This window comes from Miniopterus natalensis, chromosome 1 (assembly GCF_054644295.1).
Source record: "Miniopterus natalensis isolate mMinNat1 chromosome 1, mMinNat1.hap1, whole genome shotgun sequence".
Taxonomy (NCBI): Eukaryota; Metazoa; Chordata; class Mammalia; order Chiroptera; family Miniopteridae; genus Miniopterus; species Miniopterus natalensis.
Genome location: NC_142081.1, coordinates 18,720,383 through 18,744,317, shown reverse-complemented (window position 1 = coordinate 18,744,317; position 23,935 = coordinate 18,720,383). Strand labels below are relative to the sequence as shown.

The 23,935-nt window shown below is 49.4% G+C and overlaps 2 protein-coding genes across 4 annotated transcripts in view; one reads left to right on the top strand and one right to left on the bottom strand.

Annotated features, from left to right (window-relative positions):
- The window catches only part of POMT2 (protein O-mannosyltransferase 2), a 34,309-nt gene extending 26,567 nt beyond the window's left edge, over nt 1-7,742 (bottom strand). The window contains exons 1-2 of the mRNA XM_016220266.2: nt 7,032-7,742; nt 952-1,036 (exon numbers count right to left, since the gene is read on the bottom strand). Coding sequence (XP_016075752.1) covers nt 952-1,036; nt 7,032-7,279 — 333 coding nt within the window. The 5' untranslated portion in view covers nt 7,280-7,742. The remainder of the gene's footprint in view (nt 1-951; nt 1,037-7,031) is intronic.
- A 1-nt stretch (nt 7,743) lies between these two features.
- GSTZ1 (glutathione S-transferase zeta 1) lies at nt 7,744-18,225 on the top strand. 3 transcript variants are annotated; one of them, XM_016220296.2, is made up of 9 exons: nt 7,744-7,758; nt 11,200-11,251; nt 12,783-12,850; nt 13,333-13,413; nt 13,950-14,075; nt 15,162-15,240; nt 15,747-15,799; nt 16,562-16,611; nt 17,413-18,225. In XM_016220296.2, the coding sequence occupies exons 1-9, from the start codon at nt 7,744-7,746 to the stop codon at nt 17,537-17,539; spliced, it is 651 nt and encodes a 216-aa protein (XP_016075782.1). In that variant the 3' UTR covers nt 17,540-18,225. The 3 variants fall into 3 exon arrangements, with proteins under 3 accessions (XP_016075782.1, XP_016075790.1, XP_016075775.1); XM_016220289.2 differs by lacking the exon at nt 7,744-7,758 and adding an exon at nt 10,768-10,927; XM_016220304.2 differs by lacking the exon at nt 13,950-14,075.
- The last annotated feature ends 5,710 nt before the right edge of the window (nt 18,226-23,935 follow it).

Sequence of the window (23,935 nt, the reverse complement as noted above, 5' to 3'; positions counted from 1 at the left end):
ACGGGCTTTCATTTGCTGTGAAGTCAAACCTGACAGCTTACGGGGGAGGCCATGGGCAAGGCTGATTCCTAGGAGACTGGCCCACTGAAAGGAAGATAAGGCTCCCAGACAGAGTGAGGAGGGAGAACAGTGGCCAAATTTCTACACACCAGGAAGAAAATGGAAAAGAGGAAAAACAGCTGCATTTCCCCAGAGGGCAAGAGAAAATCCCAGTGGAAATATGCCAAAAGGTCAGAGACTGGCTTCTCCTTTTTCCAGTATTCCAAAGGGAGGCAACCTCAGCACATCCCAAACCAGAGCAAATCAACAATAAACTGAGATGTGAATCCTTCAAAACATTCAAGAGGATCAGCCTCTTTCTTTCTTTGGCCATCAACAGTGTTAAATTCCTTTCACACAAGCAATGAGAAGCAGCTAAAACATAAAAACTATCTGTCAGCAAATACCGAGCATCTGTAACAGCCCCAGCCTGCCCCAGCCTGACCCATGTGTCCTCGTTAGACTGTGTGGAGGGAGAGCCCCTCCCAGCAACACTGCTTGTGGGGTCCTCCCTTCCCCCTGACCCTGGCCACTACTAATCTTCTTTCTGTCTCTATGGATTGGCCAATTCTGGACATTTCATATCAATGGACTCATACAATATGTGGCCTTTTGTGTCTGGCTTCTTTCACTTAGCATGATGTTTGCAAGATTCATCCATGTTGTAGCATATATCAATTCTTCATTCCATTTTTACAGCTGAATAATATTCCATTGTATAGATATACCACAGTTTGCTTATCCATCGATCAGTTGATGGACGCTCTCTTCATTTCTGAGCCCAGAGGACTCCAAAAAACACCAAAGATTTCCCATGAAAGCAACTGGATTGGAATGTCAGGGAATTCTTTCTAAAAGGCCAAGAATTACATCCAAAACCAAGCCTTGGCTCTTGTTCACCACACTGCTCACCTTTCCCAGAGGTGGGTGCACATCAAAGAAAAAGGTACGGTTGATATAATAACTTCCCATTTTTCCAAAGTGAGTCTCATCCCAACTAAAAGAAAAACAAAGAGAAGTGACAATTTTATAATTATCATATAACCCAAATAGCCTTAATAAAGCATGGTTAAAATTACAGTTAAAACCAAAGACTATGAATTTCAAGCAATTAATGAAAATTTTTAATTAATTTTAAAATAGCATTTGTCATAAGTAATTTGAGGAAGCAAGACATCAAGCTCGTCATTAATCTTCATTTAGATAAGAGTCAGAGAAAACAGGGAAAAGTTAGAAAATATTTATCAACCAGTTATCACAAACTTAAGTTAAATCTATACTGTATCTTGAGTTTCTATTTATTTTTAAAAGGCAAAGAGTTTTCCTATACTGTTGAAAGGTTTGTAGTAAGGGTTTTCTTCCAAGGCTGTTAACTTCTAACTCTGAGACTACATTTGCACCTAGAGACTACTACATCACTATTATCACAAACTACATCATGGGCTCCTTGTCAGAGATCAAAGAAAACCATGGTTGTCACAGAAGTCTGGTTTTGTTCATAATCCTGTGATAATTAACCTGCTGACTATGAACTCACTGGCCTTATTATAATGAACTATTATATAAAAGTCGAGGGCTTTCTTACTAAGTTCAGAGCCTAACTAAAATCTAGTCTCACTGCACAAATAATTTTGCAAGTAAATAAGTGATTCTAACACATTATCTTTTAAACACAATGCAAAGTCTTATTCTTCTATACAACCCCATAAAACTGTTTACACCCTATACGAGGGCTTTGCAGTGGCAGCCCAGTTATCCAGCAGAGCCTGCCCATTGCTGTCTGTCGGTCTCTCTCTGCAGCTCAGAAGAATGGTTGCTTTTCAGTGACTATCCAATCTCCAGGTCAGCTCCCATAACTATTTACTACTGACCTACAACATAATGGGCAAAACATGCTTTTCCCAGAAATGGTGATGTCAAAGGGAGAAATAACTTCCAAGCAGTATTACAACACAGATCTGCAGAAAGAGATCCAGTGCCACTGCCAGCACTTCCTAACAGCATGACCTGCAAAATCACTCACCATCTCCATATCCCTTCTCATCTACGCAATGAAGACAATAACAGCACCTGCTAGGTCCCCCTCGCAGGGAGGTATCAGCACTCAATTCAGATGACACATGTGAAAGAACTCTATAGACTATAAAGTCCCACACATTCTGGGCACTATTTAAACTGAACCAACACCTGGGGTTAGCTCTGAAGTCTGTTTGGAAGCACACTGACAAAAGGGTATGAAATGTTCATTTCAAAAACTTCCCAAATAAAACCAGTACAGTAAGTCCATACTTAACGTCATCCACAGGTTCTGTGACTTTAAGCAAAATGACATATAACAAAACAATTTTACCATAGAATAACTGATATAAATAAAATTTAAGTTAGAACATCTGGATGTTCTAACAAAACTACACTGAACAAAATTATGTTAATCAACATTAATCGAGGACCTGCTATTGTAGTATTCACATTTCCTCTTAGCTTTTACTGAATTGTGTTGGGAGAGACAGTCCTCTTGGGCTCTCTCTTGTTCCCACAGACCTTGCAGGGTATGCCAAGAATGCAAGGTCCTGACCACTCTTTACTCGGGCCATTTCTCAGGGTTATGTTTAAGCAAGCAACCTTGAGGGAAGAATTAGCATCTCCCTCTGTAACAGACAGGTCTGTTTCCTGCTTATTATAACACAGCAGAGTCTCCAAGCTCAAAATTCCTCAGCTGATGCAGCCCAGTGCACATGCAGGCATTCACCCAGACCCATGACATCACATGGGATTGGGGGCAAGGGGAACCGATGCCAATGTGTTGATGCTCATCCTGCTTTCTGTGCCATGAGAAATAAGTCCTTTGTCTCTGACCCAGGACTTGGTCTTCTTCTGCCAGCATCCATGAGACAGTGACAGACTAACTTGTTAGCTGGCAAGTAGGGTAGCATAAAATCCCAGATCCTGACAGCTTTTGGTAACAAGCATAGGATGCTGCCAACACACAGCTCTCTGTAAGGGAAAGGACAAGGACCCCCATAGGATGGGTTAGAGGATATGAGAAGACTCCCCAGAATCTGGTAGTGAACGCTCTTGCCCAGTAGCAGGCAAGGAAGGTAGTAAAAGTCCCCCACTGTCCTATCTGTTAATGAGGCTGAGTGGAGAGGACTGAAACAAACCATCTAAGAGCTGCCTTGGTTACTACTCACTCTCTTCTGTGTGGAAGGAGGAAGAGATATAATCATGACAACGGGGCAGCAAACCTAGGAGCCCCGGCCAAAAAGCATATGCATGTGGCTGCTGAATCAAGGAGTGTCTAAAGCTGACATAAATGGTGCCAGCAGTAAGAACCTTGCTGCTCTCTATAGAACTTTGGGTGAAATAAAAACATTGAAAGATCCTTGGGTGAGCTGTGTCCTCAAGCCTAAAGCAAAATGTTCCTTGCTTTAGAGGCCAGAGCCATTTTCTACCTCTGTGTCCCATGATCCCTTCCCCTACACCACAATCTCAGCTGCTTTAAAGAGTAAGATGATTAAAGGCAGGCCAAGGCCTCACTGTCCCCAAAGGGGGATGAAGGCCATACACACTCATCCTACCATGCTGGGCAACTCCAGGGAGGAGAGGGACTCAAACTCAGGACTCTATTGGAATCAGGAGCCCACATCTCAACCCTTCTCAGTCCTACGGGAAGAGGTGCAGGGATTAACAAAGGTGCTGAGGAGTGCACGAGAGCCATACAACGTGTACAGGGCTGAAAGAAAAGGGCCCCTGCCTGGCTGGAGCGGCTCAGTTGGTTGGAGAACCATCCCATGCACCGAAATGTTGCCAGTTTGATTCCAGGTCCGGGCACATACCTGGGTTGGGGGTTTGATCCCCGGTCAGGGAGCAAACGTCTCTCTTTCTTTCTCTTTCTCTCTCTCTTTAGGCATGTCCTTGGGCGAGGATTTAAATAAATAAATAAATAAATAAATAAATAAATAAATAAATAAATAAATAAATAAAAACTAGAAAGAAAAGGGCCCCTAAGTCCCGAGGCTCACTAGACACATGGAAATGCACTAGGCAGGAAGTGGAGCCAAGCCTCCTTCCACCCCCTGGAAGCACTGCCCATACTCCCAACGGGGGAATGGGATGATCTCTGGGTGGCTGTCACCACTAATACCCAAATTCAGCTGACAGGGTCTGAGCCAAGTTCCCAGTGGGAAAGTGAAGGTAATGTGACCTTGTGGGTAGGATTCTTTACCATTATTGTGGCTTCCACTGCTGAACGTATAACTGGTATTGATCCCATAAGTGTCAAGGAGGATTATCCCATTCAGGGACTGCCACATGCTGAGAGTTTATACTGTCCCCTCCTTGGTCAGGGGGAAATAATATAAATCCCAAGAAGAGAAAAGGAAATCACAGCTTTAAAGATGGTGTGGCTGCTGGAGTGCACACACCTTAGTAAAGCAGCTTGGTCACCTAATGCAGTCGGCACCAAAAAGGGTTCATCTCCTCTTGGCCACCAACTGGGTAATAATAAGGATAAAAGGTGTAGAGGGTTGTATAAACCTATTTTGAAAATCTGAGATTCTTCTCAAAACATTCTTGGGCACAATTTGTCTTTCTTTCCCTACCAGCAACTTCAGATCAGCCTGGGGACGTCTATGGGATTCAGACTTAATTCTAATTCAGTCACCTGAAGTTGGAGTGACATGGCCCTATAGCATAAAGATAATGACTACCTGGTTGAGTACACTGCTTGTCAAGTCCCCCTACAGTGGCTCATATGGGTCAAGGTGGGAAAGAATAGTCTCTGCCAATTTTCTAATAATAGCCTTAGCAAAAAGGCCTGGATACTAGTAGGGGATAACTGGAGAAAAGGTGAAGTTAAGTTACAGGTACTAAAGTGTGATACACTGATTACATGGCAGTGGAAGGAAAGAAATAACTCTGGCAGCTGGGGGGGTAACAGCTTAGACCTCTGCTAATGTAAAGAAAAGGGAAACAGTTAATGCTCTCTTTGTCCTCTAGGTCCGGCACTAAAGCCTGGCAAAACATTCATATGGTACACCTAAATCAAGTGGCAGCTGTAGCTGGCAATGTGACTTTGTACTGAGGTTGTCAGCATGCTATGAAATCAGAAAAACTCACATAGACGTGGCCAGCCTCGAGCTATTCTGATGTGTCTGATATCAACATCAACTCCCAAACACAGACTTCTTCATATGTGTGCAAACACACAGACTGGCACAACCTTCTATCAACCTGACTAATACAAATTCATATGCTCCTGACACCCTAGAGGCCTTAGGTTATGCCTTGTATAATGACTGAGGCTGCAGCAACTCAGTGATACTCACTACCCATGTGGCTTAACCAAAATACTGTAATGTGATCTAAATTAAATTTGATGGTGATCCAAATAAAATTTTACAAAAATTCCTAAACTGGAGTGACCTGCACCCCTTCAGGTAATACATAAGGATGTAGGAAGAATGGGCCACAGAATTTCTTCCCATTGGGCATGGGAGTTGCTTTTTTTTAACAGGGGACCCACTATAATTATTGGCAATGACACCAAAGATTAGAGGTCAGTCTAAACACCTGTGCAGAGATCATAATGGATAATACATTGTTCTTACACTATATCCCAGCTATCTGAAATAAGACCTACTGGTCCTTTCCCCACCCCTTGACCCCACACATAATTATTCATAGGTGGTTGGATACAGGATCCTGGGGAGCATGGCTGAGGTTAACACTACAGGTTGTCCTTATCCTGCTGCTTAGAGTCCCGTTGAAAGCAGCCTTAATTAAATGTTGTATGAGACAAATTGAATAGATTTGGTCCCTGCGTGTCAGCCAGGTTAATCAGACTAGCTAATGGCGTTGCATATTCATGTTAGAATTTGCTAGAAACCAAGACAGTGTAGGATCGAGGAGTGAGACTGTTGGCAGAGAGACAGTCCTCCATGTGTCTCTTGTACTTCCACACATCTTGCTGGGTATGCCAGGCCCTGACTGTACTTTACCTGAGCCATTTCTCAGAGTTGTGTTTACACCAAGTAACCTTGAAAAATGAGGTAATGTCTCTCTCCAATACAAAGAGTAAGCTTGCTTACTGCTTGATATAAAACAGCAGATTCTCCAAGCTGGTGTTCCTCAAAGCTGCAAAGAAACCCACTATGTGTGCAGTCATCCATCTGGGCCCATAATATCACCCTGTGGGACTTGGGGGGACAAGGGAAAGTGACTCCAGCATACCAATGTTCATCCTGCTTCCTGTGCTGTGGTAATGGGTCCTTTGTCTCTGACCCAGGAGTCTCATGTCTTCTGCCAAGACTCATGAAACAGCAAGAAGCTAATTTATTAACTTCCAAGTAGGGTAGCCCTGACAGTTTATTAGCTTGCTTGCTTTTTAGTCAAGGAGTTCCATTTCTAACGTCCCCTACACTAACTTTCTCCTCAGTGATAATGACAAAATATGGTACCACTTGTTGGCCAAACAAATTAACCATTTTCAGATTGTATAAAACTTTTCCTCCTTCCAGCTGATGACTTCTTAAGCTTATCTAATGAAATAATGACCATACCTCAGTCCTGCACCTGACTACAAACTAAAACCTTTCAGAAAATAAACCTCTCTTCACAGGATGATCCCAGACCCGATTCCTGGTACCCCCGTCATCAACCCTGGACACCCAAGTTGTCCCTGCTTCCAAGGGTGAAGGTACCTAGTTAAGAATTTTCCCTTCCACTGATGCTTGGAAATTCTGCAGATTAGGAACTCAGACCTTGGGAAATTCAGTACTAAGAATTCCTGGTTCTCCTTGGAAAGTTCAAAGAACCTTTAAGAACCACAATTTGAAAGCCAGGGGCAAACACCAGAAACCTCAGTTTCCCCTCCAATGCGACTCCGCCCCTCTTCCTATGAATGCGCCCCCTCCGTACCCCAGGGCCAATCAGAGGACGCGTTCCTCCCTCTAGGTTACCGTGGTGCCCGCCGAGTCCCGCCCGTCACTCACCAGACGTGCGGCGGCTGGTCCAGGCGGTGGAAGCGGGTGGCGAAGGACAGCAGCGTCACCAGGGCCAGCAGGGCCCAGCGACAGGCCCCCTCGAAAAGCCGTGGGCCCGGGACAGGCCGTTTGGGGCTCCGTGCTGCAACCGTGGCGGTGCCCTCCGGGCCTGCGGCCCTAGCAGCCTGGGACCCACAGCGGCCCCTCCTGGAACGTAGCTCGGACCCGGCCAGGTCTCCCCCCACCGCCGACGGCATCCTTCCCCTCCTCAGGATCGCCCTCCGGCCCTTAGGCACGCCAGGTCTTGCTAGCGGTCCTGCCAAGAAACCACAAAGGGGCAGCTCGGGGTGCCCTGGGAAATGTTCCCCGCGCCGGCGGCGGGGCGCAGACCTCGGCCTCTGAGCTGGGCGGGGAGCGCAGTGGCCTCCCCGGCCGCTAGGAGGCGCCTAGTGGCGCAGAGCATGACGGACCGCGAGGGCCGGGCGGGCCGCCGGGCCGGGGAGAAAAAGGGCTCAAAGAACTGCAGTTCCCAGCAGCGCCGGGACGGGGGGCGGGGCGAGCTAGGAGAGACGGGAAGATGATTCCAGTCCAATCCCTGGCTTGACGGAGACGTAAGCGTGGGTTCTGACGTGTCGGCGTCTCACTGGGCCTCAGTCGTCGACGAGTCGGAGTTCCTGGCGCGAAGTCTCCTGGCCTCGACGAGGGGTCTCCCGAATGCGAGATGCAAGCGGGGAAGGTCTGTGCCACGCCTCCCGGGAGAGGGGCGCTACTCCCAACACGGAGAAACCTGGGGGGCGGGGTCAAAGGGAGCCTCGGCCCCGCCCACAGTTCCAACCTCGGCTCCCAGCTTGCAGTGCGCTGCGCTGGTCCCGCTTTGCGCCTGCGCGCTGCCGAGGGCGCGCGAGGTCCAGGGGGGTTTGGGCCCGCGACCGAGCACCCTCTGCCCGGCGGCTCGCTGACCCCTGCACTTCGCCTGATTCCCCGCCCCTCTACCGCGGCTCCCAAACGTCATCCCTCGCCTACCTGTTCCGCACAGCCCCGGGGCTCCCGAAAGAACAGTTGACATTCGGCCTTCCGGGGTTGCTTGCCTTTCGAGAGAACGTCAGGGGCGAGGGGGCGCAGTGCGCCTCACAGGCCCCTGAGGAGCTTGCTGGGCTCGCCCCGAGCCACTGTGTCAGTCTCTGGAGGAAGGGGCCCCGGAGGCTGCATGTTTAACGTGCGCCCCAGATGAGTCCTGCCGAAGTTCGATAACCGCTATTGTAGCTTGGAGGAGGGTGGCAGGCCCGTCAGGTGGGATACAGCATCACTTTAATAATGGAGAGCCCTCCCGCTCCCAGCCGGGGTTTTAGGAGTCTTTCCCTAACAGTCACGTGTAGGGGCCCCGGCCGGCTTGGCTTGGTGGCTGGAGCTCAGCCTGCGGCCTGAGGGTTTGGGGTTGATCTGGTCAAGGGCCTGGCCTGAGGGTTTGGGGTTGATCTGGTCAAGGGCCTGCACCTCGGCTGCAGGCTGATCCGGCCCCTGTAGGGGGTGAGCCTGTGGGAGGCAACCAGTCGTGTGTCTCTTTGGCTCCCTCCCTTCTACTCTTCTCTGAAAAGCAATGGAAAAAATATCCTCAGGTGAGGATTAAGAAAAGAAAATAACAATAAAATCATGTGTAAGAGGCGGTTTAAAAAAATCAACGAAAAACATATCCTTGGGTGAGGAGTAAAAAATTTTTTAAAATAAAATCTGCGAGAGTCGTCAGAATCTGTATTGGAATTGGACACAATTCCTCTAAGAGTGATGAAATGGATGCATGGGCTTAAAATTCGGCTGTACACGTGTGAGAAGGAACACGGATGGTTTGTGTGATTATCACTGGTAAGAGAGTGGAAACCGCCCTTCAGTGTGCCTCCTGATGGTCTTAAGTAGAAAACCTGAGCGCAGTGGCCTTTCCATGGCTGGTCACCCTTAGTACAGGTCAGAGGTGTAACCTTTAGTAGTCAGGAAGGGCATTTCTTCAAGGATTCTAAGCTGATGTCTGCCACTCTAGTGGTCCCATCCGTCACCAGCAGTCCCTGTCTTGGCCCCAGGGGTCCCTCTAGCCTGACGAGGTAAGGAAAGGCATGCTCCTCCAAGTATGGCACATCCAGTCATAGCCACCCAACTCTTGCCCTCCCGAGGACACCCACTGCCCATCACCTGCCGTCTTGTACCAAGGCCACCTTCACTTTCCCCACAGAAGGTGCCTTCAGTACAGGCTGGAACTTCCAGCTCAGGAACCAACTTGGGAGGGCCTGAGTTTATCACCTGTGCCCTTGCCCACCTGCAAGACAGAACTGGTAGTTCAGGAGTGGTATGAGCAGGTTCGGATAGCGTGATGTACTGGGGGATGCAAAAGGGAGAGGGAACTTGGGTGAAATGTCTGTAGTCAGAGGGATAGTAGATAAATTCTATTGAGTTCTCTCTCACCCATATGGATGGATACATGTGTGCTAATTACTGGCAACTCCATCCTGGGTCCTGCTTTGAAATCAGGTTACCCAAGAAGCACCTGAGGAACTAACTTGGAGTCCCTTAAACTTTAGAGGAGAGGTCACACACTCAGCTGCCTCCAGGGGCCTGAAGGCAACAAAAAAGAAGTGGGCCAAGTGGGGGCCATGGCAGATCAGAGAGGGGGCCTGATTTACGGGAGCCATTAATTGGCTCCAATCAATTGCTGCTCAGGAAGTCAAGTCCACAGTCTCCAGATTTTATAACGAAAAAACAACAGGATTCATACATGAAACATCCTGATTTTTTAATGTTGGCAACTACAGTCATCCTTCAATATCCATGGGGGACTGGTTCCAGCATCTCTCCCCCCATGGATAACCAAAACCTGAGGATGCTCAAGTCCCTTATATAAAATAGCATAATATACTTTAAAGCATTTCTAGATTACTTACAATACCTAACACAGTGTAACTGCTATGTAAATAATTGTCCTACTGTACTGTTTATGGAATAATGACAAAAAAAGTCTGTACATATTGCGTGCAGACCCAACCAAAGCCACCATCACAGACTTAACTACATAGTATACATCAATAATGATGTAACTTTTTTTCTGAATATTTTCAATCTGCACTTTGTTGACTCCACACCTTCAAATAAGGGGAGAGCCAAGTGTAATTGAAACATTTTTAAATACTGTGTAGACCAAAGAGACCACTGGGCTGCCAACTTGTGACCTCAGCTTTGGTGTGAATGGGCATATACCCCAGCTATTTTATGAGACCAGCTGACAGCCTGGAGGATTGGTGGGTGAAGAGTATGAGAGCAATGGGCACCAAAGCATTAAGAATTAGAATTCCTGAGAGGGAGAGGGGAGAATGGGGGACACCTGTAATACTGTCAATAATCAAAGAAGAATTAGAATTCCTGGGAGGTAGAGGGGAGAATGGGGGACACCTGTAATACTGTCAATAATCAAAAAAGAATTAGAATTCCTGGTCTTTCTGCTACTGCTGGAAGGAGTCAAAGCCATCATCTTCATTTTACAGATGAGGGAGCTGAAGACTAGAGAAGGCAGGGATTTGTCCAAGGTCATACAGAGCTGGTTCCTGCATGGGGATCAGACCCCCAGTATACCAGCTCCCAGCCACTGCACTACCTAAACTACTTACCTCAAAACCAGGCTACCCGGTCTGCTCAGGACACCAAACCTAGCTCCACCAGGAGCATAAGGAGCCTCCCACAAGTTGGAAAAAGATGCCCCTTCTGACCTGAGTCAAAGTCTCCCTGACGCCTGCCTAGTGCAGCTTCCCCATTGGCTCATGAGATCTACCCCTGTAGGATCCCTCCCCCTGCCCTGCTGCTCTGTGACAGGGAACATTCCTCATGAGGCCAAGGGTCACCACAGCACCATGACTGAGTCTGGCAAGGTAAGGAGGGCTCTTGCAGGCTGGCTGTCCTTTGGGTGGGCCTGTCAGGCCTCAGGAATGCACGACAGCACAGTTGAGGCCTCTGACCCAGATAGCTCTGACTCTGACCTGAGTTGCCCAGACGCAAGGAGAAAGGAGGCCTGGTTGGACGGGAAGACATAGTGCTGGCTTGGATCCCCTGGCTGGGGGCTGGTGCCTCCTCTCCAGTGGGCTCCTGGGGCTGGGACCCACTGAGCATGGGTTAATAAACACCTCGTCCTCTCTCTCCTCAGCCCATCCTCTATTCCTATTTCCGAAGCTCCTGCTCCTGGAGAGTTCGAATTGGTAAGAGCTGTGCCTCCACCAAGAGCCCTAGTAGGGTGGGATAGGGTGGAGGAAGCCCTCGGTGAGAAAGATCGCCTGGGACAGAGGTGTGCTCTATCAGACAGGGCTTCACCCCCAGCAACCAGCATCCCTGGTCTCCTGGAGCCCTCAGCACTGAATGGCACCTCCACCTAGGAAGAAGAGAGTGGGGGTGCCAGGCAGGGGGGTAGTTTTTCTCTTGGGTCTGCTGCCTCCCACCCTGCCCTCCAAAGCTCCTTAGCAACCATGCTTAAAGCAGACTCACAAATTTGAGGACCTTGGTAACTGGCAGGAAACAGCTGGCCTTCCTCAGTTATTATCTTATTTGATCTGGCAAATTAAACAGAACTGGTCATTGTCCACCCCAGCTTAATCCTTCCCTCCCTCAGTTTAACACAGCCCTCGGCAAAGGTCAGTCCTTGCAGCTCATGCTGAGGGAGAATATGCTAAGTGCTTTTGTTTGCCTTAATTCCATTTAAACCTTGACAACTCTAGGAGGAAGGTTGTCCCTATTGTACAGATGAGGAAACTGAGGCTCAGGAAGTTACTTGACCAAAGCTTCAGAAGCTAGCAAATGAATGTGATGAAATCTGAAGCTGGCCCTAACTGGAAAGCCATCTTCCGTGACCTGTCCCCCACCCCACAGGCATTTGGTATTTGCTGGCATCAGTAGGCAAGAGCACTGGGGTGCCAGAGGACACAAAAAGATGCCTTCCCAGGGCCCAGAGCCTCTGCCCTGGCTGGGCCAGACCCAGAGTAGCAGGAGTGCTGTCTCCGTCGGGCCTGCATACATGGTCTCTCCCCTTGGCCAACCACTTTCTCCAGAATGGAGCTGACCAGTGCTGAGGAGGAGCCCCTTGTCTCCCTGGCTTTCTTTAGACTATGACACATCTCGTCCCCCTCCCCTAGTTCTTGTGCCCTTGCCTGAGACTGGCTATCACAATATGTAATGCACAAGTGTGTGTACACACACACACTAGGGTTGACTGAGGGTTTTTACCCTCACTGTCCCAGGGGAGATCATCAGAGGGGATGGAGAGGAAATCTGGTCACTGGGGGTCACAGCAGATGCTATGTTTGTAATGCGTAGTGGATAGCAGAGAAGATGGGTTACAAAATGATCCTTCTGTGAACAGCGACCTCTGCATGTGTGTGCACTCTATGGTCACGTGAGCACCTTCCCTTGGCCCTTAGATGCCTTCATGAGGGAATAATCGCATGTCTCCAACACAAAGCCCTGCAAGCCCGTTTAAGGCCCTGGAGGGGGCAGAGATGAGGAGGACATTTCCCTGCTGTCCTCCAGAGCCCACTGTGCCAGGGCAAGAGAGGCAAGCGTCATGGACCTGGGTTAGGGGAGGGGGAGCTGACCAAGGAAGCCAGAAAGAAGGGAAGAGAGCCATGCTGGGCCTTGACCACCTAACAGTGTGGGGAAGAAGACTCCCTCTGCAGTCTCATGTCGCCCTGGGAAGTGGAGCCAGAGGCTGTTCCCTGACTGCTGTTGGCTCTCTCCTAGCTCTGGCCTTGAAGGGCATCGACTATGAAACATTGCCTGTCAACCTCATAAAGGATGGGGGCCAGCAGGTAAGGAGGCTGCCCGCTGGCCACAATGTGGGAGTTGGAGGCCTTGGAGAGAAACCAACAGAGGGTGCAGATTATACCCCAAGAGGTCCCCTGGCAAAGGAGGCTGCTGGCTCTCCCTTGGGAATGGGTGGCAAGCTGTGCAGCAAGAGGAGCCATGGGAAGGACCCAGGCTTCAGGCTCTGTGCCACAGTGTCTGACCCTAGGGGGTGAATAGTGAGAGGATCCTTGCTCCTTGCTGGGCCCTCTGCATGTACCTAGGTGGCCAGTGTGTGAGGTGCACAGAGCCAGGCCATCGGGAGGAAGCCTGTAGCTCTGCAGCCATTGGAGGTTGGGATACTACACAGACTGCCCAGGCATCACCTTGGGCCTAGGAGAGGGAGGTGCTGGGGTGGGCAGTGGGCCTGGGGTCTTCCTGCTTGCCTGCTTCTGCTTTAGGCACCTCAGGCCAGGCCACCCAGCCCACCAGGATCTTCTCTCCACAGTTCTCCAAGGAATTCCAGGCACTTAACCCCATGAAGCAGGTGCCAGCCCTGAAGATAGATGGCATCACCATTGGCCAGTCAGTGAGTGCAGGGCCTGGGAGCCCCTTGTGGGAGTGGTGCCGGGAAGGGGAGAGCCTGGCAACTCTCCCCTGCCTGTGTATGGCCAGGGCACCCGGCTCTGACAGGGGATACCACAAATCTTTGTCCCAGGGAGGAGGTTGCTTGGTTGCTTTGGGGAGTGAAGGGAGACTCAAGCATATGGGGAACCAAGTTCTGCAGGATGAGGGTCCAGAAAGAGCTCGTTCCCCCTGGGAGAGCCTGGGCTTCACAGGGTTGAGCAGAGTAGGGCGAGGAGGAGGAGGAGTTTGTAGGGAGGAGGAGAAGTTTGCAGGGAGGAGGAGGGGTTTGCAGGGAGGAGGAGAAGTTTGCAGGGAGGAGGAGGAGTTTAGGGAGGAAGAGGAGTTTGCAGGGAGGAGGAGGAGTTTGCAGGGTGGAGGAGGAGTTTGCAGGGAGGGGGAGGAGTTTGTAGGGAGGAGTTTGCAGGCCGTCCCCTCTGTTGGGGGGGTCCCTCTCCATGCTCCCCTCACTGCAAGCCCCTCACCACTCCCTCTGGACAGCTGGCCATCATCGAGTACCTTGAGGAGACTCGACCTGCTCCGCGACTCCTGCCTCAGGACCCAAAGAAGAGGGCCCTGGTGCGCATGATCTCCGACCTTATCGCGAGCGGCATCCAGCCCCTGCAGGTGCGGCACCTGCGTGCCTGCTCCTCTCACCTTGATGGGCCGGCCGGCGGTAGAGCCCAGTGTGGGTGTGAGGTGGCCCGGGGACAGGGAGGGATTCCCAAGAGCTTAGACCTAGATCAAGTGGTGGGGCGGGGGAAGGGGAGGGGTCCACGAAATCACCTGCTCGCTGGGTCCCCATCCACATTCCCAGAAGCCCTAGGTCTCCGAGGATGCCTTCAGAGATGTGGAGGGAGAAGAGCCAGGTGACAGGGGCAAGGCTGAGCAGCACAGGCCCAGGCAGCCCACCTTGAACCAGAGCAGCCTCCCTTTCATCTGCTCTATATCGTAGATTGGGATTCCCATAAGATTTTTATTTTTTATAAAGTTATCACTGATATTTTTTAAAAGGTAATAAAACAATCCATCTGTGCTAACCCCTGGCTTTGCAAATGAGAAAATAGCCCGAGAAAGGTGGAGTGACTGCAGTCACTCAGCTCAGTGTGACGGAACAGGGGCCAGAGCCCAGGACTAGTGGCTGTGCACCTGTGCCCCCACCCACCCCCATGTCACTTTGTTTTTTGTAACAAAGGAGACTGTAGCAAACAAACAATCATCCTCATTTTATAGATGAGGAAACTGAAGCCCAGAAGTGAAATGGCTCCAGGGGTGCAAGGATGGAACCAGAGTCCAAATCTCCTGAAAGCCAGTCCTATGTGACACACGCACACACATACACACCAACCATCACACCCCCCCTCCTCACAAAGGACCATGTAAGGGAGAAGGAATGCAAGGGAGATAGGCCTTGGGTTATGGCCACATCCATCACAGCCCTGGCAGTGCCCTATGCCTCCACCCTGCACATCTCTGCCAGAGTCATAGGCTTCCAGACCATAGGGGCCACTGAGGCAGTTTCCCTGCTGAGATCACAGCCTCCCTTTAACCTCAGGGCCCTGATGGGAGAAAAGGGCTCATAGAGCCTGGGGGGGTTGGGGGGGGGGAGGTATACAGCCAGGGACACATGGGAGCTGAGCTTCCCTGAAGGGACTTGGCTGAGCAGGCCCAGCCTGGCTTCCAAAGCCAATTACAGCTTTTCCTGCTGCACAGAACCTGTCTGTCCTGAAGCAAGTGGGACAGGAGAACCAGCTGACCTGGGCCCAGAAGGTCATCAATTCTGGCTTTAATGGTGAGTCCTTACTCCTGCGAGCTGCCCCAAGGGGACCTCTCAGAGAAATGGCCCTCATGCCCATGGCCCTGAGCATCTAAAATTGCTTTCCAGGCTCTTTGGTCTTGACAATGGCATGGATGAGGATGGGGGGCAGGGCTGAGGAGGCAGTGGGCTGGGTAGCATCCAAACCTGGCCTCCACCTCTGAGAACCTCAGCACTTGAGGCCCTTTGGAGCTGGATGGTCCCTCTGCTTCACTGTCCATGTAAGAGCTGCTGCCTTGGCCAGCGGCAGGCCTTGTCCCCTCTGGGAACGGCAGCTGGACTTTAGGAGCCCGGGAAGACATTTTGTCCCCATGTCCCTATCAACTCACTCTAGACCTGGCTGCCATATTCCCTCCAGCATGCATGCCCCAGCCTGTCATTCAGATAGCCACCCGTTTCAGAACTGTGGAGGCCAAGGCCCAAAAAGGCTCATCTCCCCTCTCTGTGCCCAGAGTAAGCTTATTCATGTGGTCCCTCCACAGCTTTGGAGCAGATCCTGCAGAACACAGCGGGGAAGTACTGTGTGGGAGATGAGGTGAGCTCTCCCAGGCCTGACCACCGCGGCCTCCTGCCTCATGCTGACCCTCTCCCACTTGGACTTGCCATCTCCCTCCACCCAGGGCAGGATCAGCTCAGAGAGCTCCCTGAGAGGGGATGGGGGTGGGGGAGGCAACAAGACTGAAGTCGTCCTCTCTGCAAAGCAGAAGGTAGCTCATGGGCAGCTCCTCTGCTCATTCCTAGTCAACTGCCTCAACAGGAGTGAATCTCAGTCCTAGAGGTGTTCAAGCTGAAGACCTCATCTCTGAGATAAGGAGGTGGTCTAGGCATCAGATAGGAGGGAGTAGACTAGATGATGTCTCCTTTCCCTCCCAATTCTGAGATTCTAGGGCTCAGGTGCTGTTGACTCCTACAGGCTAAGGCCCTGACTCTGTGATAATTCTGGTTCCAGGGCTCCCATCCCCATCCTGAGGCATCTCCTCCCTCTGAGAGCCCTTGCTAAGGGCCGATGACTGTTGTTTCTTAACAAGCACAGTGCATCCACTAAGGCCATCAAACCCCTAGCCACCCACAGAGTTGGTTGTCAGGGCAACTGGAGCATGGCCCCAGAGAAGCCCTCAGCTCTGGAGACAGACCCAGACAGGCCCAGGGAGACAAGGAGGGGGAGGGGGCAGTGGGGATGAATGGAGAGCCAGAAGCAAATAGGAACATCAGAGGCTGGCACCCCAGTACCGTGACCAGCCCAGCCTGTGAGCCTGGGATACACACCCTGACGCAGACCCACCCAACTCTCTCTCAGGTGTCCATGGCTGATCTCTGCTTAGTGCCTCAGGTGGCAAATGCTGAAAGGTAAGAGAGAACTCTGCTACCCTCTCTCTTCCTCTTGGCTCCTTCCCTCAGATTTCCCAGCCTCCTCCCACAGTCAGCCCCTCTACCGCCCACTTCAGCTACTGAGGTAGCATCTCATACAGAGACTCTCCCTGGCTGGCCCCTGTGCCAGGCCACACCAGTCACTCTGACTTGGAGGAGACAGGCAGAGGTATTCAGTGGAACACCCTCTACCATGCCCAGCTGCAGCCCAGGTGATCCTGCATAGCCCCTGCTCCCAAGGAGAGGCAGCTCACCTGATGGACACCCCTAGGAGAAACCACCCCAAGAGCCTGCTCTTCACAGACATGGTGTCTGTGCCCTGCAGTGTGCTCTGCCTCTGCTTTCCTCCATCAGCCCTTCAGGAAGGCATGTGTGAGAACCTCTCTGTGGAAGGCGCTGCATTAGGTACCCATAGGGATACAGAAATGTTTCACACGTTCCCTACCCCCAGGAAGCTTATGACGCAGTGGAGAGATAAGCTGTGTACATAAATGCCTAGCACTGTGTCTTACACATAGTAGGCTCTCAATAAATAGCCATTGCTTGGAATAGGAACAGTAGGCAACAAAGACACCAGATGATAGTGCATCAGAGCTACCCCTCCCCAGAGAGCTATCTGTGAATAAGTCTTCCCCACCTGGCAGGGCCACCTTCCTAGCCCTTCGCTGGCCATCCCCAGGGGCCTCCTCCAGGCCTGCCCTCTGTGCTTCCCTCGCTTCCCCCAGGGCAGTATCCTCGTACCCCTGCAGACCTTGGCTGAGGTGGGTGTTTCTCTGACAGGTTCAAGGTGGATCTCGCTCCCTACCCTACCATCAGCCGTATCAACAAGTCACTGCTGGCCTTGGAGGCCTTCCAAGTGTCTCACCCCTGCCGGCAGCCAGACACCCCCGCTGAGTTGAGGGCCTAACACTCAGACCATGCCCCACTGGTGCAGGAGCGGAAGCTGTGTGGGCTGAACAGTCTGGAAATGAGCAAGCCCTAACTGGAGAAGCAGGAGACTTGTACTCAGCCCTTGAACTTGAACTGTAGCCCTGGTTCTGCCTTCACAATGAACCTCTTTCTGCCTTCATCCCCTCATCTTTCAAATGCAGTCAGGGTGGGGTGAGAGGGTGTGGTGAGGGAGGGAGGCAGGAACATTACCTGCTCCCTATGTCATGGTGCAGTCATTAAGGTGAAGTGAGAATGCAGACTAAACTGCCTGCAAGTCTACCAGAGAGCCATAAGGAAGTCTGTGTGCCTCCTCTCATCCCCTCCACTGTACCTGACTCCAAATAATGTCCACCCTGCAAATTTGATCACTAAACTGAAGCCCAGGCCTCCTGCTTGTTCAGTCAAGGCTAAGATGTTCAGTTTTCAGTTAAAGCAGTTCCCGAAGATGAACATTCTTTCTAGCTGGAATTCCCATGCCTGGACCAGGAGAGGAAGTCAGCAGCCCCTTGCCCACCCTGTGGTAGGCCTGGCCTCTGGGACCTAAACCCAAAAGATTGCCTGGGAGAATCAGACAAGATCCAGAAGAGATATAAGAAACAGGAAAGAAAGTATTTGTGACCAGCTGAGTTCCCAGGGCTAGTAATGGTACCCTTGTTAAGTGCTCCACTCTAGCACCGAGCAGGAAGCTGGCCCTTCAACCAAGTCCCTCACCTTCAGAGGCAGCATTCTCTGGAGCAGTCTAGGATTAGAGTAAATCCAATCATGAATGAATGGTCCGGGAACTGCACGCAGCCTCCTCCATGGGCAGTGGGAACAGCTATTGACCAGACTAGCTCAGGAGACCAACCAGGTAACAGTGTACCTTTAGTTCCCATGCCTGGCAGTGTTCAACTGGAACCAGAATCACCGCTTGGCAGAGATGTTGTCGGGAGATTGGGGTCCCTTATGTTCCATACCTGCTATTGCATTTCCCCTACATGGCTGAAGTTTAAACAGGGAATTAAGGTATATGTGTCTGATTCAAATGGAAGCCACCTTTCTTGGCCATGACCCCAGGGTATCTAGTTCTGTGCTCTCATCCTGAGCTCCTTCGTGGCCTCTCCTCTCTTAGATGACCTGGGTTCCAGGCTCTAGAATGACCAAAGTGGGCCACTCTCGTTCTCGAGGTGAGTTTGTCCTGGTAGAGCCAGAGAGCATAGCAGGAAAGTAGTTAAGACACAGCACTGAGGAGGAGACTCAATGGTACGTCCTATCCTACCTTGCTGCTGTCTGGACCCTTTTCTCAGGTTACTCTGGACTTGCCTGGCTGGATGAGGCTAACCTGGCCTCTCTCCAAGAAACCTTTACTTGAGACAACGACTAATCTTCTCAGCCTGGTTATCAGGAGTCATGACCTGATTTGGGCATTTGAAATAGATGATGATGAAAACTGTGGATTTTAGACAATGAACTTGGGAAAGGAGGGCAGCCCCACACTTCAGGCTGTGCTCCTACAAATCCCACAGCAGTGTGCCTCCCAAGCCCTGGAGAAGAGACAAGGGATCAGCAAGGAGCAGCAGGCAAGCCAAAGGGGCTAGGCTTGGCCAGATGGGGTGCTGCTGCCACTCTCCTGGGATTGAGGCGGCAGCTGGCTCTGCCTTTCACCAGCAGGCCTTTGGGAGCCCCAGTGATTAAAACAATTTCCAACACCGCTGAGGTTACAAGGCTCCCCCACCCCTTCTGCCTCCCAGTCTCATCTCCAGGTAACAGAGAAGCCCAAGAGACTTCTGGGAAGTGAGGGAAATTGATAGAATCCACATCTAGGATAAGGGACAAAAACAGACCAATCCCTCTGCCCTGAATGATTCTGGAGAGAACTAGGCATGATGAGAAGTAAACCTGGATTTTTCCTAGAAGAAACCAATCGTGTCTGTCCTACTCCTGCTAGTAATGGACTTCCACTTCCCTCCATCCAGTCCAGCAGCATGCATCGAGCCCCTCCCAGGTGGCCCCACAGGCTGGGAGCTGGGCTGTGTGGGTATCTAACTGGGAATGTGGCATGCAGGGCCCCTGCTCTCACGGAGCTTACATCCGTCTACTTACTCCTGGAAATTTAATCGGCAGACTAACTCTACCACTCATTGTAGGTCTGTTGCCTATCTGCTTGTCTCACCCAAGATAACTTCTAAGAATTGACATAATTTTAAACTCAGGTCTTTTCCCCAACAGTATCAGAATATTAACCTGTTTAACCTGGGGCTCCTTTAGCCATCCTAAAATTGATGGCAAAAGCTTAATGGAGGCCATAGAGCCTCCGTTATCAAACATTTAGAAACCATCCCTCACCGAATGCACAAAACTCCTTTTACATATTTTCCCCATCGTTCCCACAGTTTGGATCCCCTCCTTCAACAGGAGTTTCCTGGTATGTGTCAAATGAAACGTGGAAATCAGCCCTGCGTGGGTGGGGAGAGTAGAGAACAAATGCTGTGGCTTTTCCTCTGGTCTCAGCAGAGATCCTTGGGGTCCAATGACATTCCTGAGGCCCTCCTTTCTCACTGGTTTTCCCCCAACCCAGACTAAAATGCCCTTCCCCACATAAACAGAAAGGTATCTAAGCCAAAGAAATCCACTCTAGGCTCCTCTGAGGTGACTCACCTGGAAAGTGCGGGGTTCTTGCCAGTATTCCCACTTCGATTACCTGTGCTACCCAGAGGAAGTGACTGACCAAACCTTTGTAGTTCTCAGCTGCACTGCCTTGAGGAAAACAGTCCATCTCCTTGTCTCATGATGTTTTTATAAAGGAGATTTCTACACTTTAAAGCTAGAATCTAAGCCGTGGAAGCTCTCTACTTAGTCCGTAGCATCATAAGCTGGTCTCAAGACCAGGGCTGGGACATTCTTGCTGCCTTCACCTAGAACCAAAGAGAGAACCAAGCCAGGACCAACTTAGCACTCAAGGACCTGCAACAACTTTTCTGTCTCCTGTGGGTTTCAGGGGCTAGGGCTGTGAGGAAGTGAGGAGAGTTGGGAAGATGGAATTGGGAGGGCTGCAGAGAGAAGGCAGGCCCAGGGAGCCACCAGCTCAGGGTCAACTGAAGGATGGAAAGGAAGTGTGTGCTGGGGGAAGAAAGGGGCCAGTGGAATGAGTACAGGTTGTGTCCTCACTAAATAACCACAGCTAATGAGAAAGGAGAACAGTCTGTCTGGTTTCTGGGCCTGCAATGTTGAGCTAGAGGGAGACTATCATCTGTTCCCAGCTCTGGGGCCTCCGTGGAGTCCAGGTCACCAACATGGTTAGCTGCTCACCTGGAGACCTGAGATTTTGTCGGCTCCAGCCCCTCCCCATAGGGACCTGAGGCTGGATACATGAAAGAGGAGAACCCTCTCTATTCCTACACAACTTAGCTGTGCTTAGGGAGTAAGAGAATGCATTTCTACACCATCTTCCCTGCAGGAGGGCGGCGTTCCCACAAGCTCCTCTAGGGCTGCACTCCTGTCTTCCCTCAGTTACCCAAGTACCTAGCAAGGTGACTACCCCTGCTCCATAAATGTGTGTTCAATGAAAGATATCCTTCCTGTGCAACCGTGGGTGGCCTCCCTCAATGTCTCTTTCCTCCTTTGGGGGCCTTAAAAGATCATGAAGGAGCAAATATTTCCCCAAGTGCATAGACTTTTCTCTAGAGGTCAGACCAAACAGCTCCAAGGCTTAGCAATAATTAAGCTTCTACAAAGGGATTTGAAGATTACCTCCTCTGAGACTCCTTCCAGTCTGCAGATAAATTCTTATTTTCAGGGGTCAAATGTGTCTCTCAACCCAAAACCACCACCTAAATTTAGGGGGTATTTTCCAGTAGGGGCTTCTTTCCAAAGGCTGAGTGAGTGGTAAAGTCACATCAGTTGTTAGATCTGTGAAGATCAGCAGGCACCTGATCCTGGTAGGCAAGAGGCCACAAGGAGTGTGATCTGCAGTCTCCCCACAGTGCGTGTGGCCACAGTGGATGAACAACACATGTTGGCATAGCCTGATACTGGTGATTAGATGGAAGCAGTTAAGTCCTGGCAAATACTTTAGAAGGATGAAAGCAGGAAGAACTTGAGAACAAAGCAAAAAATACAGGATTTTGTTCCAAAGCAATTTTACATACCCACTAAGGAAAACAGTAAACTTATTGGACAAACAGGTGGATACACACATTCAAGAGATAAGTATTCATTTTATTGGCTCCTCCTAACTTTAAACACTATTTAGCTCCTGATCCAAGGTCACAGCATGCATCCTTCTGCTTTGGGAGAATACCTGAACTAAGCTAGCTGCTGCATGTAGCCAGAACCTCAGGGGTTATAGACCACCAGCTGGATGTCAAGAGCTGCAGTGTGTGAGCTGCCTTATATAATCCTGAACTATGTCAGGGTCAGTGATGTGACAGATATGAATGCCATTAAAAATTAAGAAATAATCTTCAGTATGGTATGTGTTGGCAGTGATGTATTTGGCATATCCAAACATAACTCACTCAAGATCCCTAGCTACATACAATCTGCCTGGGCTTTTTATTATTGGTTGTGGAGTAGTTTGGTGAGATTATATCATTTAACTCCCAATTATTTCAGATCTCTTCCTCCTTGATACAACAGCCTCTAAAATATGCTGCAAAGGAAAGCAGAAAAGATCAAACAGGCTCATCTTGGAACCACAGATATCACTGAAGAAAATATTTAAATGGTACTACTCCCTGCTCAGCTGTGAGTCCTCATTCTGAAACAGCAGGGATATGCAGAGGCAGCAGTGTAAGAAGAGATGTCTAAGATATCACATATATATTTTTTAACTGATTTCAGAGAGAGGAAGGGAGAGGGAGAGAGAAACATCAATGAGAGAGTCATTGATTGGCTGCCTCCTGCACGTCCCCTGCTGGGGATCGAACCCACAACCCAGGCATGTGCCCTGACTGAGAGTTGAACTGCAATCTCCTGGATCATAGGTCGATGCTCAAATGCTGAGCAATGCCAGCTGGGTTCAAAGATATCTTATGGTGTCATTTTTGTAAATAAAAACAGGCTAAATTAATATCACTGAGGCCAAGTTAATGACTACCCTGGTGTCCAAAGTACTGGTTCCAGATTTGAACAGAGTAAGTTAATTCACTGAAAAATGAACATCACTGGGAGCCAAATACTGACAAAACTCAATAACATTCTATTTAGTATTCATTACCCTAAACCCAATTTTTCCCTCTTGGGCCAAACCCAGCTCTCAGTTCATAATACTCTGCCATGAATTTAAACACAGCTGAGAGAACTATCATTAACCTGATTCTCAATTTTTTCTTAATTGTCAATTTTTCTTAATTTGTATAACCTCAATAGATTAAATTTATAGACTACCTTTCCATTTAAGATGCAGAGGCGAGATGAATAAAAAAATTTAAATGTAAATCAGGTTAAGATATAACTCAAATGTTTCAGGTGCATAGTGAAAAAGTTTATTTATGACAGATTTCAAAACTTGGAAAAGAAGACAAAGTGCACAAAAGCATCACAAAACCGTTACATAATATAAAAACACAAGGCTGAGCTAGTTAAAGAACCATAGCTCAGGATCGTCTGTGTATCACAGCAACACATTCAATGCCACGGGGTGGTAAGACATGGCGTTTTAAAGGAAAAACCACTCAGCAGGACGTAATGATTAAATAACAATTTGGAACAGAGCTCTCAACTTAGAAATCACAGGAGAGGGTGACAGCATTTCTTGTGAGAGGGTACATGTAAAATAAGTTGCAATGAATGATTGGCTGAGATAATTCTCTATTTTAAATAAAAGACAGTTTCTCTTTCTGGCCCTTTCTGTAATGTCAGCGTCAGTACAGGATACACAACAATAAGGAAAGAATACCTTTGTGGTTGCCAATCGCTTAAATATTTACCAGGAAAGTGGGATCATCTTTCAATCGACTGCCTGAGCTCAGTGCATGGCACCTAAGCAGACCTTTCAGAAATAAGCTTAATGGCATAAAGTAGTTTAGGAAATCTTCAAGTACATTCCTCTATTCCAATTACCCTTATCCAACATCTGGCTTTCTTATAACCCATCACTTTGATTACAAAGCAGCTTTCTTCTGGGAACTTGAAAATATCTCCCATTATTAAGGGAACATGGATGGGTACACCAGTCATGGGTTACAGGATTGGACTTGCTCTTGAACATGGCTAAGTGGAAATAATCCAACTTGATTAAACACCAACAAAAAATTTCATTTATGGGACAATAATCTCAGACAGGGATGTTAGTGGAGTTTTTAATATGGACTGTTTAGGGCATAAGAGAAGGAATTAAGATAATGTTTTCCAGATGACTCTTGCCTGAACCTAAAAATCAACAATAACAACC

Coding starts and splice junctions, on each gene's coding strand:
- GSTZ1 (XM_016220289.2), top strand. CDS start 10,820: ATGAGATCTACCCCTGTAGGATCCCTCCCCCTGCCCTGCTGCTCTGTG. Junction 12,851..13,332: donor TAAAGGATGGGGGCCAGCAG/GTAAGGAGGCTG, acceptor TTCTCTCCACAG/TTCTCCAAGGAATTCCAGGC. Junction 16,612..17,412: donor CAGGTGGCAAATGCTGAAAG/GTAAGAGAGAAC, acceptor TTTCTCTGACAG/GTTCAAGGTGGATCTCGCTC.